Raw genomic sequence first — 18,356 nt, forward strand, 5'->3', positions numbered from 1 at the left:
TTTTGTTTAAATTTAGCTCTCCTTTTGAGAAGAAAAATTAACACTAGTTTTTCTCTCTTGCGTCTGTCTCTTCCCAATATCTCGGGGAAGTTTGGGGAAACAAGGGAGCAGCTTGTGCAGGCAACGCAGCATTAGTTCATTCTGCACGGATATAATCTGGAGTGCAACTTTTAAAGAAAAGGAAATAAAAAATGTTGGTAAATTTGAAGCAGTGCTACTCTTGTATTTACAAAAATAATGAAGGGAGTTGTAATTATGAGGAGAAAATTACATCTTATTTTGGGGACTAGATGCTTTTATTGTCTTGTGGCTGCTCAATTTCATTTCTTATTTATTAGATTTGAAGAGAGGCACATTAAGTGGGAGGGCAGACACGTGAGATAGTAGCTTGCTTTTGATTTTTAAGGCTATCGTTTCTCTCACAGCTGTTTAGAATTATAGTCAATTTAACAGACTGAGGGGCTGTTTAAATTTACCTCGTCTGAGGGTACATTGTGTTGAATACGTTAGTCATGATTTTAAAAAAAGAAGTGTTTCTGTGACAAAATAAATGAAACAATTTGTTAGTATTATTCTTTTTTCATATTTTTTTGGATTATGTAGGCCTTTAGTCCTGGACGTTCCATCTTTAAGTTGTCAGCAATAATTGAAGACTGGTCTTGGCAGCATCTTTTGGTTATTACCCTGACTTTTAAATAGAGACCACAATCATTTATATATTTTCCTCTCCCTCTTTATCTACATGCTGTGGTCACTAAGGGCTACCAGGGCAGATGACATATTTGGTTTTGTGTGCTCTTCCAGTGATCACCGATCTTCTGCTGCAGTGCACGTCTTTACCAGAGCCCGAGAACTTCGTGGTTTTAGTAACCCAGCTAGCTAGAATTGCAGTGGTGAAATTGCTAGGAATACATCATGGATTTTTAAAAGCATATGAACTTTTAAGTTTTTGAAATTTACTTAAAAATACTTTAAAAATGCTTTTTCTTCTGTAGATCCAATTGTGTATTTCAACTAGTTCATGGTCCACTAGCTTCTCCCTTGATACTGTAGGAAGTTATGGATGTGTAAAGTGCCCAGGCAATGACAGGGACTATCTGGTAAGGCCTACTTTCTGTATTTGTTTACTAACCTTTCTGAAGCCTAATAATAGTAATTGACTATATTGGATACAAATAAGTTTAACAAAAGCCAACTTGATATTTCATTTGTTTTTCTTGGGTGCATTGGTTTGTTAACATAATCACACTAGTATGCATAATACCACTTAGTTTGACGTTTGGTGGCCAGTCATCAGGCCGCCTGGGGATTCAGGCCTAGTTTGTGAAAACAGATGTTTAAATATTTGGACATGGTGAGGCCTACCTTTTCAAAGATACATATGCTATCTCAGATAAGTTAGAGACACAGATGGTCAAGTTGCAGATACTTGATTTATTTGTACAGTGCCTACTACAGCGAATCCTGGTTCATGACTGGCACTTCTAGGTGCTACAAATAATAAATAGTACGTATGCACTTAATTTTGTGTGTCAGTCTTTGAAAAATCAGATTCAGACTATATACAGTGGCTATCTTAAAAAAAAAATCAGATAACTAAATAACATTACCTTGTTTGCAAATATTGAAATAATCATCCCAGGGGCAAAATGGAAGCATTTATAGGGAGACCACAAACATTTCCTTTTAAAGATAAACGTTATCTTTCCCATCAAGCCAAAACCACTTATCCCCCTTTTTAATAACCCTTTAGAACCAACCCCCTATCCTATTAAAGGCCAAATTGACCTCTGGTTATTTTCCATTTTTCGTCTCTTGCTCTGTTCATCTGGGCTAAATCCAAAGCCTGTCACTTTTCTCCCAATAGCATTTTGAAAATCTGACCCCCATCCCCCCACCCGCCCCACACACACACACACACACGTTGATCAAGCCATATTTATCTCATGACTTTATTGCAGTAATTTTCTCCTCCTTAGGTTTCCCTTTTCTAAGTGAATACAAAATACCACTGCTAAAATAATCTCTGTCCATTGTATTGGGTATATCTCACATTTCTTTGGAGGTACAGTCTCTGTTCCTTGGAGTTTGTGTGGTCTCTAGTACTGGTCCTGTTACTGCTGAGTAACAGTTGAGGCCTTTGGGTATTGCTGTTAATAGGATAATAAATATGTAGAAGGAATAACTTTATGGGATCACATATAGGTTTACTTTTCCACTTGTTTTATTCATGTCAAGCAAATGAAAATACCATGGAGAAATGGGCTGAGTTTAACCAAGTTATTTTCACTCAACAGGTTGGAGTTAGCATCAAAATGAGTAGTTTTAATCTCACCAGGATAGTTACCTTAACTCCGTTCTACACCATAGCAAACAATTCTTCTCTGGAGCTGGAAGTTGGAGAAATCAAGTCTAATGGCTCTTTGCCAACTCGTAATTGGAATTATTTCTCATCTTCAGAGGTATTCTTTGTTTTTATTGCTTTAAATGTTTCTAAAACACACAAATGATTCTGTGTAAGGTAAAATATTTAGAAACAAATACTCATATTTTTGTTAATCAGGCTGAGCTGTTTGTCAAATTAATGAAGAAAATTCAGTGGGCTGTCTGACATAAGGTTCTTAGATCATCATAGATGGGGTAACTTAGTAAGTGACAGTGTAAATGTGTACTGCTGGATGTCCGGTATGGAGGGAGAATATCTGAAAGACTAATCCATATTTGTCATTAACTAATCTTTTATAACAATATTGCTGAATTATCATCATGTTACATATGCACTTTGCTTGACGTTTTTTCCCCAGTGTCTTCCATTTTGGCCTGAAAATTTGTCTGGTAAATTATGTGTCAGAGTGGTGGGCTGTGAAAGTGCATCCAAACCGTTCTTCTGTAATACACAGGACAATGGTACTTTGTTAAGTCTGGAAGAGTTGGTGAGTCTTTGACTTTAAATAATAATATTTTCTATAATTTTGTTATGTTTGTGGTGTTAACCAATTCAGTGTAATTCCTTAGTCGCCTGCATTGAGTGCTGGCAGATAGATTTAAAGTACCTATTGAAAAGTCAGGGTGATTATAGCAGGATATGCAGTTTGTACTTTTAAAAATCCTTTTTGTTAGATGTATGAAACTAGGTGGAATTGACTTCTTCACAGGCTTATAAAGAACTGCACAGCTGTATTGATCTATAAATAGAATGGTATAAGTCACCTGCAATTTGTTTACTTTATTTGCAGCAAGATTTGCTATGATGTGTGTGCCACCATAACAGAAGGGAAGATCACTTTTATGTATCTCAAATGCTTAAGCTAGTACAACATCCTAAAGATATGTGATGTAGCATTCTTGACAAACAGTGGACAGTTATTAGTATGGTATAAAAGTGGTTTCATGTTTAAACTGATAACATTTTTGAATTTTTTACTTGCATTATATGCCACTGTGAAATTCTAGGCAAATAAGTGTTGCATGCTCAAACAAGTCACTCAAAGCAGAGTTACTTTACATATAATCAAAACCAAACACTGAATGGTTGAACAGATTTTTAGGCATGTCATTCAACTGATTGTTGGGGATGACCGTGGATTGTAGATGTCTGGAGAGATGTGCTGAGGCACTTATATTTATTTTTTTTTCAAATAGTTAGAAACAGAGGATATGTAAGCATGATACCTTTGACTCCCCTTTTTTGGGTCCTGACCTGCAACCTGATCTAAACTGTTTGGGCTGTGCCTCTCTTTGCAAATATTGAAGGCAGTCTGGATTTGTCCCACTGCTTTAGGGTTAGGCCACACCCCTTGTTTTCACAATCCTCTGTCTCTACAATGCAAATAGAGGGTAGATTTAGTACTTCCACCTTAACTTGAAATTTTGACATAAAATTTAATTTTCATATAGCAGAGTGTAAGTCCTCCAGTCCCTTTTATTTCCAGTCCTCTTAGGAGATTTTCAGAAGGCATGCGTTAGCTGAATAGGGCCACCAACAGAACTCCTCACTGATAACAACTGCACCCTCCCCCCAACACTACTCCACAGAACAACAAAGGTTGTGAGGTAATGAGGTGTACCATCTGTGTGGGAGAATCTCCTTTGAAGCTACATATAGCAAGGTTTGACACAACTGTTCTCAGGCCCGTAACCCTCACATGACTAGGGAGAGTGGCTGTGACTTCGGAAGACATATTGGACCCTCTGCTCTTCCTTATGTGAGACAAGATTCAGAAGGCAGGGAAAGCTTTTTCAGGCTTGATTGGTAGACTGAACCATCTACATACCCAGGAAAGGTCTCCCTCACTCCCCAAAAGATATTGGCCATACAAAGACAAAAGTGCTGACCCCTTAAAGCTTGTGGAACACATGTACAACTGTGTCTCCATTTTAGAGGATGATTTTTCTCTGTGAATTAACCATTAAAGTTTTCGTTAGAATTAGTTTAACATTGCCATTTTTTACATGGGGAATGCCAACATAAGAAGCAATAATATGAAGGTTTGAATATAAGTTCTAACATCTTCAGTATTTTAAGGTGATTGTTTCAGCCAGTACACTGAAACAAATAATCTTAAAAGCTATTTCAAAGATTTAACTAAAAATCAGTCACAACCTACATTAAGGTTACATTTGTAAATAGTGTATAAAGAGTTAATAAATGGTATAATAATTGGTTAATCATTTTCACAGTTAGAGTTCAGCAGATCATTAGGTTGCTTATGACTATCCACTATACATATTATGTGCATCTGTAACATGCTTGAAACATACATTCATTTATAAAAGGTTTATAAAGGGTACATCATAATGCAAAGTGACTCAGTAAATTTTCAGTAACTACAGTTCATATTTTATATTTAATAAACTATATACAGTGCAAGTCTTTATCTTCAACAGAATGGAGGCATACTGGTAAATGTGAACATTTCTGAAAATTCTACAGTCATAAACTTCTCAGATTACCATGAGGGAGCTGCTCCAGCTCTCATCATTAACCAGACTCCATGGGACACCCTTAAATATAAACAGAGGTATGTAAAAGTAAGAATTCAGCCATCTCTTTTTTCCAACTTTTATCCAGTTTTTACTGTTGAAGGTAAGGAACCTAAATTCTTGTGTGCTTTTCTTGAATGCAGTATAATGAAGATAAGAAACTGATATTATACAGTGCTTCATATTAAACTTGGCTTATGCCATGAGTTTCAGTGGCTTATTTACCTGCTTTTTTTTATTGCAGTGGGTTACAGGATGAGATGGAGTTAAAACCAAAGGAGGTGCGACTGTTTGCCTGGGCAGATCCCACTGGAATAAGAAAACTAACTTGGACGTATGCGCAAAATGTTGGTGAACATGATCTGCTTAAGGTACATTTAAAAAAATATATATTGTGGGAAGAAAGGTATGACCTAAACTAGAATCATGAATTCACTGAGAGACTGGAGATTAGGCCTTGTCTTTTGATATGGTCATTTAAAATGCAAGAGCTTTTGTTAGGTCATGGTTTTTGTTTCTGTACATAGGTAACCTTTTGTGTAGTTGCTGTTTCTACTTGAGAGTATGTTGAAGAATCTTGTAAGCCCTTGTGTGTAGGGCAAAACTCAGATCTCCCAATTTCCTTTATCTGGAACAAACATTAATCAGCCTAATAAGCAGGCTGTGTATAAATGAGGAGTAAGAAGGATAGACTGTTACTGCTGCCAGGACTAGAAATCTGTCTTCGCTGATACACCTCTAAAGAGAGGAGGCAATGAAAGAGGAAATGGTGCAGCAAGTGAAGATGGTCACTCATACCAGTATCAAAAGTGAACAGTGTACACTCTAATTATTCCTGTTTGGACTGCAGCAGGTGAAAGCAGCACTTCCTGCAGTTATTTTCCAGAATATAATATGTATTTTTTTCTGGGTTGGAGAAAATCACAACCCTGATGACCTTCGCCTCACATGGAGGAAACACTTCCATTGAGTAGAGTACTGCACTGCAGGAGTTGCTCACTGTGAGCTACTGTAGTGTTCAGCAGCACGTACAACATGCAGGTAGGAGAGAAAAATGATTTAGGGCATGGCTACACTTGCAGATGTAGAGCGCTGTGAGTTATACCAGCCGTCGGAGAGTGCAGTATGGAAAGCACTGCCGTGTGTCCACACTGTCAGCTGCAAGCGCACTGGCGTGACCGTGTTTGCTGCACTTGCAGCGGCATTGGGAGCGGTGCATTATGGTCAGCTATCCCACAGAGCACCTCTTCCCATTCTGATGCTGTGGCTTGTGGGAAGGGGGCGGGGGTGCGGGGCATTCTGGGTCCTGTCCCAATGCCCTGTGATGCATCACTTCGCATTCCAGCAACCACTGTGCTTCCGTCCACATTTGGCGCCATCTTTCATTGTTGTTTGTACTGCGCGCTCTGTCTTCCCTTTCAGTCTGTGGGAGTGGATCCCGAACTGCTGAGTAATATGCTGATGGGTCTCGCCAGCATGTCACCTTTGTCAGTCGAGTTATTCCTTAAGCTACAAACTGACAGTGAGGAGTCAGATGATGTCGACTCACGTAACTCATATGACATGAGATGGCATTCACCGACATGCTTACCACTGTGGAACGCCGCTTTTGGGCTCTGGAAAGAAGCACTGAGTGGTGGGATCACATCATCATGCAAGTCTGGGATGATGAGCAGTGGCTGCAGAACTTTTGGATGAGAAAAGCCACTTTCATGGGACTGTGTAATGAGCTCACCCCCACCCTGCAGTGCAAGGACAAGAGATTGAGAGCTGCCCTGCCAGTGGAGAAGCGGGTGGCTATTGCAATCTGGAAGCTGGCAACTCCAGACAGCTACCGATCGGTCACTAACCAGTTTGGAGTGGGAAAGTTGACTGTTGGATTTGTGTTGATGCAAGTTTGCAGGGCCATTAATTGCATCCTGCTCAGAAGAACCGTGCATGTGGCTGGCTTTGCAAAAATGGTTTTCCCTAACTGCGGAGGGGCAATAGATGGGACACATATTCCAATTCTGGCACCAGCCCACCTGGACTCCGAGTGCGAATGCGGCTTCCGCCCTGATCTATATGCAGCTTGCCCGTGTGCAGCAATGGTCTCCCCACCCCTCACGGCACAGTGGTGTGGACATGTTAGCCTGACGGGGACAAGGAGCACAGTAGCGCTCCCAAGGAACCTGTGCAAGCGCATTGCACAGCTTCTGCATGAGACCTTTGAAGAGATCACTGAGGCCAATTACGGGGATGTGAGAGAGCTCATCAACGCCCTATTCCGCATCTAGACATGCATGCAGCCCTAACCCTCTTTGCCCCAAGAGTCCACACCGAACAACTTCCTTCCCAAAATAAAAGCCGCTTACTGGGCACCTCCTCTGGTGTTTGTTCTTCCCCAAGCACCAGCCGCTGCGACTGGCTACTTTCCTCCTGGCTGAGAACAGCTCCTGGCTGCATGCATCTGGGGATGCCAGGGTGTCTTCCTCCTCCTCCTCCTCAGCACCCTTGCTCCCGTTTTCCTCCTCTTCCTGCCTTGTTGAATTGGGCTCTGAAGTGTCCATGGTGATCCTTGGAGTGGAGGTGAGGTCACCCACAAATATTGTGTCCAGCTCTACGTAGAAACGGCAGGTCGCGGGGGCAGCACTGGAGCGGCTGTTTGCCTCACAGGCTTTGCAGTAGGCATTCTGCAGCTCCTTCACTTTAACTCAGCACTGCAGTGTGTTCTGGTTATGGCCCCTTCCTATCATGTCCCTTGATATCCGCCCGAAGGTATCGTAATTCCTATGGCTGGAGCACAGCTGGGACTGGACAGCTTCCTCCCCCCAAACACTGATGAGGTCCAGCACCTCGCCATTGCTCCACACTGGGGATCGCCTGGCACATGGAGGCATGGTCACCTGGAAGCTGAGCAAACAGGAAGGGGATTTTCAAAATTCCCAGAGAATTTAAAGGGCGGGTCTGATGGTTGGTCACCTGAGGGCAGGGCAGTAGAGTTCAAAGTGATGATCAGAGTGGCTAGAACAAGCATTGTGGGACACTTCTGGAGGCTGATCAGAGCGCATTAACAGACCAGGGCATCCACACTGGCTCCACGGTGCTCCAGCCAGGGCGCACCAAGCGTTATGCCTCTCATGGAGGTGGATTACCACGAGCGCTCCAGCCACGGAGTCAGGGCGCTCATGTGCTTTGCCAGTGTGGACGCGTCGTGAGTTAGGGCACCCAGGGCTGCTTTAATGCACTCTAACTCACAAGTGTAGCCATGCCCTCGGGTAGAAAGACCATGCTGAGACAGGAAAGAGGAAGAAAGGCAAGCAAAACCAAGGTGAAGACATAGGAAAAGATCAAGCAAATTCCTCCTGCCAGAAACAGCACTTCATGGGCGGCGGGGGAATGCTGATGGACAATTTTGCATGGGCAAAGGATTAGATCATAGTCTAGGACAGGAAAATAGAAAATAACTGGAAAGTGACAGGCAGAGGAATAAAGGAGCATTTTTTATGACCAGTCTCAGAGATGGAATTTATTTTTCTTCGCTCAATTTTAGTGATAGTGGTTTGTTTTGTTTTTTTTAAATTGAGGCACCTTACAATGTAAACATCGTTACATACTGGAAAATTGCTACTTTCTTGTATCTTCTGACTATTCAATCCTGTTTTAATGTATGTTAAGACACATCTTCTCACTGTATGGTTAGCATTATATTAATTATTGTACATTACATGAGTATTACATTAATATTCACTTCTGAAGTTATATTTCAAAAGCCTAAATAACTCTCTCAGTTCTCCTCCATTCACCGTTGTGTTAACCCTGAAAGAATTCTAACATGTTAAAGGGATGCTATAACTTTTAAACACTACATTTGTCCATTTAATATTGTGATTAGTATAAGGTGCTGTATAATAGGGGGTTAATTTTTCTGAACTCTGTCATTGTACTGCTAAGGTCTTCAATTCTTGAGATTACCCTTAGCTTCTTTTTAAAAATGTGGATATCTTATTTAACAGTTTAATAATCCACAAGACTCGAAATAATAATAATAATAAAAAAAAGGACGGGTTGCATAGGCAGCCCCGGTGACAGAAGACTCCATCCCATTAATATCCTACAACAAATTAAAGGCAATAATAAGACACCTCAGAAATTCTAATTGTTCTGCTTAATTTGGGCCGTTGATGTTTTTTGCTTGCTCCTTGCTTTGTTTTTTTTATGCAACCAATTAAAGTACCTTTCTTTTTTCCAACTCAGGATGAATGTGGTCAATTTCCTTATAATTCAAATACTCAGATACACTGGGTGTCCTTTTTGGATGGACGTCAGAGAGTACTGCTTTTTACAGACGACGTTGCATTAGTTTCTAAAGCACGGCAAGCAGAGGAGATGGAGCAACCTGATCAAGAAATAAACTTGTCACTTCATAGTCTTGGACTTTCTCTGGTCAACAATGAGAGTAAACAAGAAATCGCATACATAGGGATTACTAGGTACTGCAGATGGAAAGCAAGTTTGCCTTTAAATGGACCAAGGAGTAGTTTAAGCATATACTTTAATACATTTGAAAACTGTCATTTTGAAGTGGATTATGCTTCTAAAATCGGACATTTTTTTAGCATTATATGATGAACCTTTAAAATTACATTTTGTCTGCTGTTGTAGAGCTGTCAAGGGAATATAGGTTTTAAATGCCTGTCTTGACACAGTTCCCTAATTAATTTGACATTTATTTCTGGACTTCAAGTCCTATTATCTCATTTGAGTACAGTGGAGTTATTATGTGACAAGTTAAAGTACTGTGCCTCGTGATACAACACAAGTTAAATTTTGAGTTCATTTGTCACTCTGCATTTTAGTAACTTACTTTCCCAATTGCAAATTAAATTTGAAAACACTCCTATGTGCATGATTATAAACAGTTCTTTTCTTCAATTTCCTATTCATAATTCAGAAATAACTTTACTGTTAACTTGATTCTTGGCATTAAATCATATGCCTCTCATCAAAAAATTGCAAAGATAGATGCACAGAAATATCCACAAAAGGACACTAGTAATTTGGGTCATGTCTTCATTGTGTTGTGACAGTAACTGTAGAAATCTGTTTTCAAGAAAAATAAATTTCATTTCTAAATTTCATTTCCACTTTCATCAGTCATTGACTTGGCAGACAGAGAGAGAATCATAATTTTGACAGATGAATGGAAATCAGCATCAGAAACATGGGGATGAGGCGTTGTGTGGTTCATAAACATTAGAAAATTTGGTGTACTCTACTTCAATGCATTTTTATTCAAAAGTGTTAATTACATTAATGTACTTATCTTGTAGTTCTGGTGTTGTCTGGGAATTGAAACCAAAGCAGAGATGGAAGCCATTTAATCAAAAGCAGATAAACCTGTTGGAAAAAGCCTATCAGAAATACCTTTCCACAAACACCATGGAGGATCTGGGCTGGGTTAAAATAGACAACAACTTTGAGGTACTCTTGTGGCTGTTCAGTGTTTAATCAATAATTTTGATAGAAAAGTTTGTATAACAGTTTTTACCATATTAGTACCAGTAATGAATGTAGACAACATGTAAAAATTTTCATTTGGGAAATGCCTTCACAATTGTATGCAGTTGTACATTTAAGTATGTTACAGATCCTCTCCAATCAGACGTTTGTCAAATGCTATAATAAACGTTGATGATATTTGTCTGACACACACTGTAATTTCAACTATGCAGTAGTTGTATGTCGTTTAGGACTAAAACATTCCAGAATTTGCAGAAAATTTGGTTATGAAACCTTGTTTAAATTGGTCTAAAAAGTTTCTACCATGCAGAAGTTATACTTGATGTATATTCTTTATGAAGCACCGAAACACATCTCATCCCTTTTATGATACAGGAACTGGAAACTTTATAAGCACATTGGACTTTATGACAATTGGCTGTTTCACTTACTTTGGGCTTTTGGAATTCAAGACCATAATTAGTGGAAAAACTCAGATATCTGATTTAAAAAATTTAGGCCGCTACACCTTTTCCTAATAGGAAAAGGAGTACTTGTGGCACCTTAGAGACTAGCCAATTTATTTGAGCATAAGCTTTCGTGAGCTACAGCTCACTTCATCGGAAGCTTATGCTCAAATAAATTGGTTAGTCGCTAAGGTGCCACAAGTACTCCTTTTCTTTTTGTGAATACAGACTAACACAGCTGTTACTCTGAAACTTTTCCGAATAGAAATTCTCCTTTGGCTGTAGTAATATTAGGGATCAGGTGACAGCCACTAAAAAGATAATATCAGTCACACTTCCACTCAACTCAGCGTTGTATATGTGCTGAAATCAGATTGCAGTCAACCAGACTTAAATATGTGCCTGAAGTTAAACATATGCTTAAGCGCTTTACTAAATAGGTGTGTACTGCTGAATTGTGGTCATTGGATTCCATCTATTTTAGGGCAATGATGAATGTAAATGTTGACTACTGCATTATCGCTTCTTACTTAAAAATGGGAGCTGTTGTTTCATTTTGTGGAAACTTCATCATCCTCAAATTGATTCACAGATAAAAATTGAGGACATAGCATTAAAGCTGTTAATGCATAGTGGTCTGAGGATAAAAATAGAATTATCCATTTTTATATTGTTGATTCAGAAAAACAATCTGCAGCTTTTCAGGTGTTTATAACATTTCTCTCTTGTGATTTAGATGTTCCTAAAGAACCAGTCATTTGTAGAACATGTACATTCCAAGCATATTGGAATTGTTGAAAAAAATCTCTTAAAGTTTTTAAGGCTAAATAAAATTGAGACAAAACTCTTATGATATACAGTATTATAAACAATCTGAGCTTTTCTTCTATTTTATATCCAAAAAGGTAATCTTTTATACCACCATAAATTATATAGGCCTTAAGTCTTTGTGTAGCTTTGATTTATGATTGTGTTTGAAATAAATGATACATAGGACACACAATTTTTTGTGATTCAGTATTTTTGAGTTAAAATAATGGGGTGATGATTTTTTCAGAAAATTATCCTAGTTACATAAATTTGTGGCACAAAAATATTTTCATTTGCCTGCATATGTCTTTAATTTTGTTGTCTAAAAATGTTAGTGCCACCTTAAATTGGGATAAGATTGTTGAATGGAGAAGATAGGAACAAACTGAAGATATGCAGCAAATGTAACAAAGTAACATCTGGTTTTCTTTCCTTCTTTCTAAGAAAAAGAAAAATTCAATGTTGGCTTGTGTATGATGAGTTCAATAACCATTCTATTATGCAACAGCGAGAAAGCTCCGGAAATTCAACTTTTTTAATACTAGTATACTTTCTTTTAATTGAACACCCATTCATGTCTAGTGAAGGCCATTTTAATGAAATCTAGGAGCAATAATAGTAGCCAAATGGAGCTAAAATGTATAATGTGTTCCTAGGTGAATTTTGGTAAGATGCCAATGAAAATGCGCCTCCCAATCAAATGCAGTATTCGACGAAACTTCCTATCGGGCATTCATATTGAGTTCAAACAGTCTCCTCACCAAAGAAGCTTACGGGCACAGTTGAATTGGCTTCAGGTATCATTTTTCATTATTCACTATAGGCTGAACAGGCTTTGCTAGTAAGCGTTGAGATCATCTGAAGCTAACAGTCCTCTTGTGGTAGCCGCAAGGTATTTGTGGTGAGTAATCCTTTGATCTGGAACTCACGGTTAGCTTTTTTTCATTACGGTATAGCTTAGATGACCTTAAAGACATGCTACGAGACTTTACTGTATCCCAGAATTTCACATGTGGTGCTGGTGAGGAATCTGTAGGGCAGAATAAAGAAGAGTGGGAGACATTATAATTGAGGTCATGATGGAAATCTTGTTGTGGCAGAGAAAATAATTTTAAACATTGTTTCAGCATTTAAGTTGTGTATTTTGCATTTAGTTATGAGATATCTCTTACTCTCTGTGCTGTGCCTAGAGGTTTAGAGTCCAATCCTACAAGAATTACCTGGAGTGGTGTTTACTAGCATGAGCAGTCAAAATAGAAATTACTATTCTTGGTAATAATTGTTCGAAAGTTTGGAGTCTTCAGTGTATTGGAAGTCTGAAACCATACTTGTACAGTCAGAACATTTCCATTCTAAAACTTGAGCTTCAAACCTCCCCTTCACCACTTTCCGTAATTGCATACCCATTCATTCACTGCCATGAATTCAGCACCAAAGGTAAATATTTTGAAGTGCTTGCTCTTAGAGTGGAAATATAGCTATTAAATTTGACATTGTAGATTCTGATTACATCCAAGCTTAACAAATTCTAGTGTTGTTCAGTCAAAAGAAGAAAGGGAGAATATTTGCTAAAAGTTTTCTCCGAGGGGTAGATAATACTTGCTTAAAGAATGAGAAACAGGAGTTTGTGGAGGAAGAAAACTTGTGGTATTCTGGTATTAATACTTCTGTAAAGAACCTCTCTTTAAATAACCAGTAATGTTCTTCATAACTGGATGCTTTTTCCCAAATCCTGGGACTGTAACTGTTACTTGACTCAAGGCCACAACTGAAAGTGTTTTTTATATTCCATTTTTTTTGTTTGCCGAATTATATAAAAACTTTACAAACTTAAAAAGTTCAGTCCATTCAGTCCACAGAGGTGTGAAATTTTAAGAAATTAAACCATCTTTATCTGTCTACTAAGCTCTATTAGCTTCAGTCAATTATAGCTTAGTGTTCACATCAGCACTTTGTACTTGGAGCATTAATACAATATGGTACCAAGTATTCATTGTATGCCATATTTAGTTGGAATCTCAAATCATAATGTAAGGCACATGTACTGGAATGGGGCACGTGACTAGCCTGTTGAAACTGGAGTTTACAGAGACCGTATTATTTGATTTGAGCCAAATCCTGTAAAACTTAAAAAAAAAAAAAAAAAAATCCCTTTGAAATAAAGGAGTTGATTTTAGTGGGATCCTTGCTTGTAAGTAAGGACTGCAATATGGCCCCTCACTATTTAAAATATGAAACAGCAACAAACAGTCAGTGTTTTTAATAGCACCTAAACCCCTGCCTGTGCTGAAAGTTGAAACCTTATTTGCACACTTCCAATCACAACTGTTATTCTGATGGTCCTAATTCTTCTTGATAAATAGGTGCTGGCAAGGCTTCAGATATTAGGGTAAACACAAAATAAGCTTGCAAATGACAGTTTTTACTCCAAAACATCACTATGTACCTAAGCTGCGTAAGCTGCCTGAAGCCAAGGAATCCTTTATAAATCTTACTCTCGCTAAAATACCGCTCATCTGATATGACTTAACCATAGAATAGAAAAACTTTTTCACTAGGAGGGTGGTGAAACACTGGAATGCGTTACCTAGGGAGGTGGTAGAATCTCCTTCCTTAGAGGTTTTTAAGGTCAGGCTTGACAAAGCCCTGGCTGGGATGATTTAACTGGGAATTGGTCCTGCTTTGAGGAAGGGGTTGGACTAGATGACCTTCTGGGGTCCCTGCCAACCCTGATATTCTATGATTCTATGACTTTGTTTCAGGTTGATAACCAGTTACCTGGTCCAATGTTCCCAGTTGTGTTTCACCCTGTAGCCCCTCCCAAGTCAATAGCTTTGGATTCAGGTAAGTATGCAAGAGTGATCTAAAATTAGTTAGCTCTGACATTAAATATTTTGATTTAACTGCAGAATGGAATCCATTATAAAACTAACTAATTTGTACATTTTTTATTAGAGCCAAAACCATTCATAGATATCAGCATCATCACTAGGTTCAATGAGTACAGTAAAGTACTGCAGTTCAAGTAAGTAAAAGCATATTATACCTTGCTTTAGAAATGTTAATACCTGTGGAGCTAATACTTTGAGCCTGTACCCATTGTATGCTAAGATGCAATTAGCGTACCAAGTTTTCCAGCCCAAGTACTAAAACAAGTCTCAGTATCATCGGTATACTTCCAGCATAAGCTGGTTTGATTAGCTACTTAAACACATTCAAAGAACATTTATGTTGTAAATGCAGTTTTCCCGCACCAGAAGCTGACAAACCCTGGTGACCTCCCAGGTAAATGGGCAGTTTACATGGGAGTTCTACCCGTGGTCAGAATGAGGGTTTAAGGGTCTGACGCCACGTATCCCATGACCTTTACTTCTTTCTCAGAATTTGTTTCATGAAGCAATTGTATTGTAATGTATGAAATACCAGTTAGTTATTAGGATAAACTCTAAATAGATTAGATTATTAATGTATTGTGCCTTTTCTGTGTTGAATTGTAGCCTACTATTAATAGCGGATCTCTTCAGATGTCTTTCTGTTAGGCCCCTCCAGCTATAAACTGATGCTTCTAATACTCTAACCAGAGCTTTAAAATATTATGAGCTTGAACCTTAGTACCCAGCATGTGGTAGTTAGTTTAAATCTGTGTCTACAAGATGATCTCTGATTTTAGCATGAAAAAGTCAGTCACCATATTTTTCCTTTTATTTTTTCTTAGATATTTTATGGTTCTTATCCAGGAGATGGCATTGAAATTGGATCAGGGGTTTCTAGGAGCACTTATTGGGCTTTTCACGCCATCTACAGATCCAGAAGCTGAACGGCAAAGGGTAATGTGTGTTTAGGAAAAAAGTACTTATTTTACTAAGACAGGTTTGATTTATTAACATGTCAATTAAGTATTTTGAAAATCAAATTTAAAATAAATTGAAAGCATCTTCCAAATGGTAAAATGGCTAGCAGTGGAATGCTCAGACAGTTGGGGAAAAATATGAATTCTCAAATTGAGGTATAGAATTGGGTACTCTGTTAGTTGGTGCGGGCGCCTACTAGTAGTAGCTTGTCAGTGTTTGGGTAACTACTATTCGTAAGAAATGTTAAAACACTTGTTTGCACAATGCATGTTCAACTTGTGGATCTCATGGCTACAACGTGTTGGGGGCCAAGATTGCAGTAGGAGACATAAAATTATTTTATAGGGCTAATGAAAAATGCATAGTTAACTTACATATAGAATATCTTTAATTGAGCTTGTTAATAGTTCCCATTTTAATTGACTGTCAGATTGAACATAAGAATGGCCATACTGGGTCAGACCAAAGGTCCATCTAGCCTAGTATCCTGTCTTCCAACAGTGGCCAATGCCAGGTGCCCCAGAGGGAATGAACAGAGCAGGTAATCATCAAGTGATCCATCCCCTGTCACCCATTCCCAGCTTGTAGCAAACAGAGGCTAGGGACGCCATACTTGCCCATCCTGGCTCATAACCATTGATGGACCTATCCTCCATGAATTAATCTAGTTCTCTTTTAAACCCTGTTACTGTTTTTGCCTTCACAACATCCTCTAGCAAGGAGTTCCACAGGTTGACTCTGCATTGTGTTAAGAAATACTTCCGTTCGTTTGTTTTAAACCTGTTGCCTATTAATTTCATTTGGTGACACCTTGTTCTTGTGTTTTGAGAAGGAGTAAATACTTATTTATTTACTTTCTCCACACCAGTCATGATTTTATAGACCTCTATCATTTCGCCCCTTAGGCATCTCCTTTCCAAGCTGAAAAGTCCCAATCTTATTGATCTCTCTTCATACGGAAGCTGTTCCATACCCCCAATCATTTTTGTTGCCCTTTTCTGAACCTTTTCCAATTCCAATATATCTCTTTTGAGATGGGGCAACCATATCTACATGCAGTATTCAAGATGTGGGTGTACCATGGATTTATATAGACACAATATGGTATTTTCCGTCTTATCTGCTTAATGATTCCCAACATTGTTTGCTTTTTTGACTGCCGCTGGACATTGAGTGGCTATATTTCGAGAGCTATACACAACGATGCCAAGATCTCTCTCTTGAGTGGTAACAACTAATTTAGACCCCATCATTTTGCTGTAAAGTATGCATACTCATTCTATTTCTTCCTAAGGGAGCAGTAGGTGCTACTTGTGCAGTGTAAGACCTGAATGGTTTTTTGTCATCTATACATCTTCAGAAATGAAAAGATCCCCCATAATTTCTGTGTGAGAGTAGTTCCTACAAACTGTTTTTTCTTGAAATGAAACTTTCAAACCCATAAAGTTTCTTATTTCCAGGTGGAACTGAAGGCCCTGTCTAACTGAGTGGGGGGGAAAAAAGCTTTAGGTGACCTAAGAGTTCATGGAAATCATAAGTGTTTATAATTTGTATTCAGCACTCCATCTCAATGAATAAAGTATTAGAAAACTAAAGGATGACAGAAAAATCAAAAAAGAAAAATCTTGAGTGAGATGGAATAAATGTGAGAAGTTACATTTGTCATCAAAATGAGAAAATTTACCCATCAAAGGAAAAACGGGTGTAATAGGTCATCTAGAAAGGATTAGTTTGCCCCCTTTTGAATAAGGAAGAAATGAACGTAGTTATCACAATTTAGTATATGATGGATAATTAATGTACTGTACTTGTGTACTTGGAGGACATCTCTGCTACAGCTATCTAAGCAATTGTGTAATTATTTTACTTTTACCTTTCTTTGATCCCATAACTTTTTTTTTTTCCATTTTGAATTCAGGTTGACATTAAGGAAACCAGAGTTTTGATTTAAAATTTTCTTTTTTTACAAACAGACAAAGTTAATTCAGCAAGATGTAGATGCTCTTAATACTGAATTGATGGAATCTTCCTTAACTGATATGTCAACCCTCAGTTTCTTTGAGCACTTCCATATTTCTCCAATTAAGGTATGTTGTAGAGGAAAATACATTGGAGAAGCAAAAGCCTTAAGTAGTATCTCCTAATTTCTTCTTCATGTTTAACTAGCTATTCACATTGATCAGATTAAATAACTATTTTCTAGCCTTTCATTTATAGTAATACGACCCTACAGGAATCTGTGACTTGTCAGATTTTCAATACCTGGTGGAAAAGTTTCTCAGTTGATCTAGGAATCATCAAGAAATATTTGTTTTATGTTTCATCTGCACTTAGTAACAGTGACTGTCTAAACAGAAGGCTATAATGGATGTCATATGGGTGTCAAAAGTAGGAAGAGTATAAAAATACTAACATATATGATGGTGAAAATATTCACCTTTTTAACGGATGTGCACAATCTGAATAAAAAGCATTAATCTTTCATTATACTTAATGTCAAATCCCACCATTTTATTGTGGCTCCATGATACTGTTTTTTTGAACTTTGTCCTGAAGTTATGTGATTGTTACAATCACAAGTTTAATTTGGGAGCGGGGAGGAAGCACAGCTAGAGCTACTTATGGAATTTGGTCATATACCTGTTGAATTTCATTGGAGATGGCTATGCCTTTTGGTGTTTTGGAGCTCTATCTTAAGGATCTGTTATCTTGGGAAAGAAGGGCTGTTTTTTCTTTCCACCAACTAGCCTTGCAGGTCCCAGTA

At 38.2% G+C, this 18,356-nt stretch overlaps 1 protein-coding gene across 1 annotated transcript in view; it reads left to right on the forward strand.

Moving 5' to 3' along the window:
* The window catches only part of VPS13C (vacuolar protein sorting 13 homolog C), a 188,529-nt gene that overhangs the window by 132,214 nt on the left and 37,959 nt on the right, over window positions 1–18,356 (forward strand). Inside the window, exons 62-73 of the mRNA XM_048868093.2 lie at window positions 996–1,100; window positions 2,298–2,462; window positions 2,805–2,933; window positions 4,888–5,021; window positions 5,228–5,354; window positions 9,220–9,455; window positions 10,296–10,446; window positions 12,398–12,538; window positions 14,504–14,585; window positions 14,697–14,766; window positions 15,457–15,568; window positions 17,566–17,679. Coding sequence (XP_048724050.2) covers window positions 996–1,100; window positions 2,298–2,462; window positions 2,805–2,933; window positions 4,888–5,021; window positions 5,228–5,354; window positions 9,220–9,455; window positions 10,296–10,446; window positions 12,398–12,538; window positions 14,504–14,585; window positions 14,697–14,766; window positions 15,457–15,568; window positions 17,566–17,679 — 1,566 coding nt within the window. The remainder of the gene's footprint in view (window positions 1–995; window positions 1,101–2,297; window positions 2,463–2,804; window positions 2,934–4,887; window positions 5,022–5,227; window positions 5,355–9,219; window positions 9,456–10,295; window positions 10,447–12,397; window positions 12,539–14,503; window positions 14,586–14,696; window positions 14,767–15,456; window positions 15,569–17,565; window positions 17,680–18,356) is intronic.

The sequence above is a fragment of the Caretta caretta genome, chromosome 10 (genome assembly GCF_965140235.1).
Source record: "Caretta caretta isolate rCarCar2 chromosome 10, rCarCar1.hap1, whole genome shotgun sequence".
Lineage (NCBI taxonomy): Eukaryota > Metazoa > Chordata > Testudines > Cheloniidae > Caretta > Caretta caretta.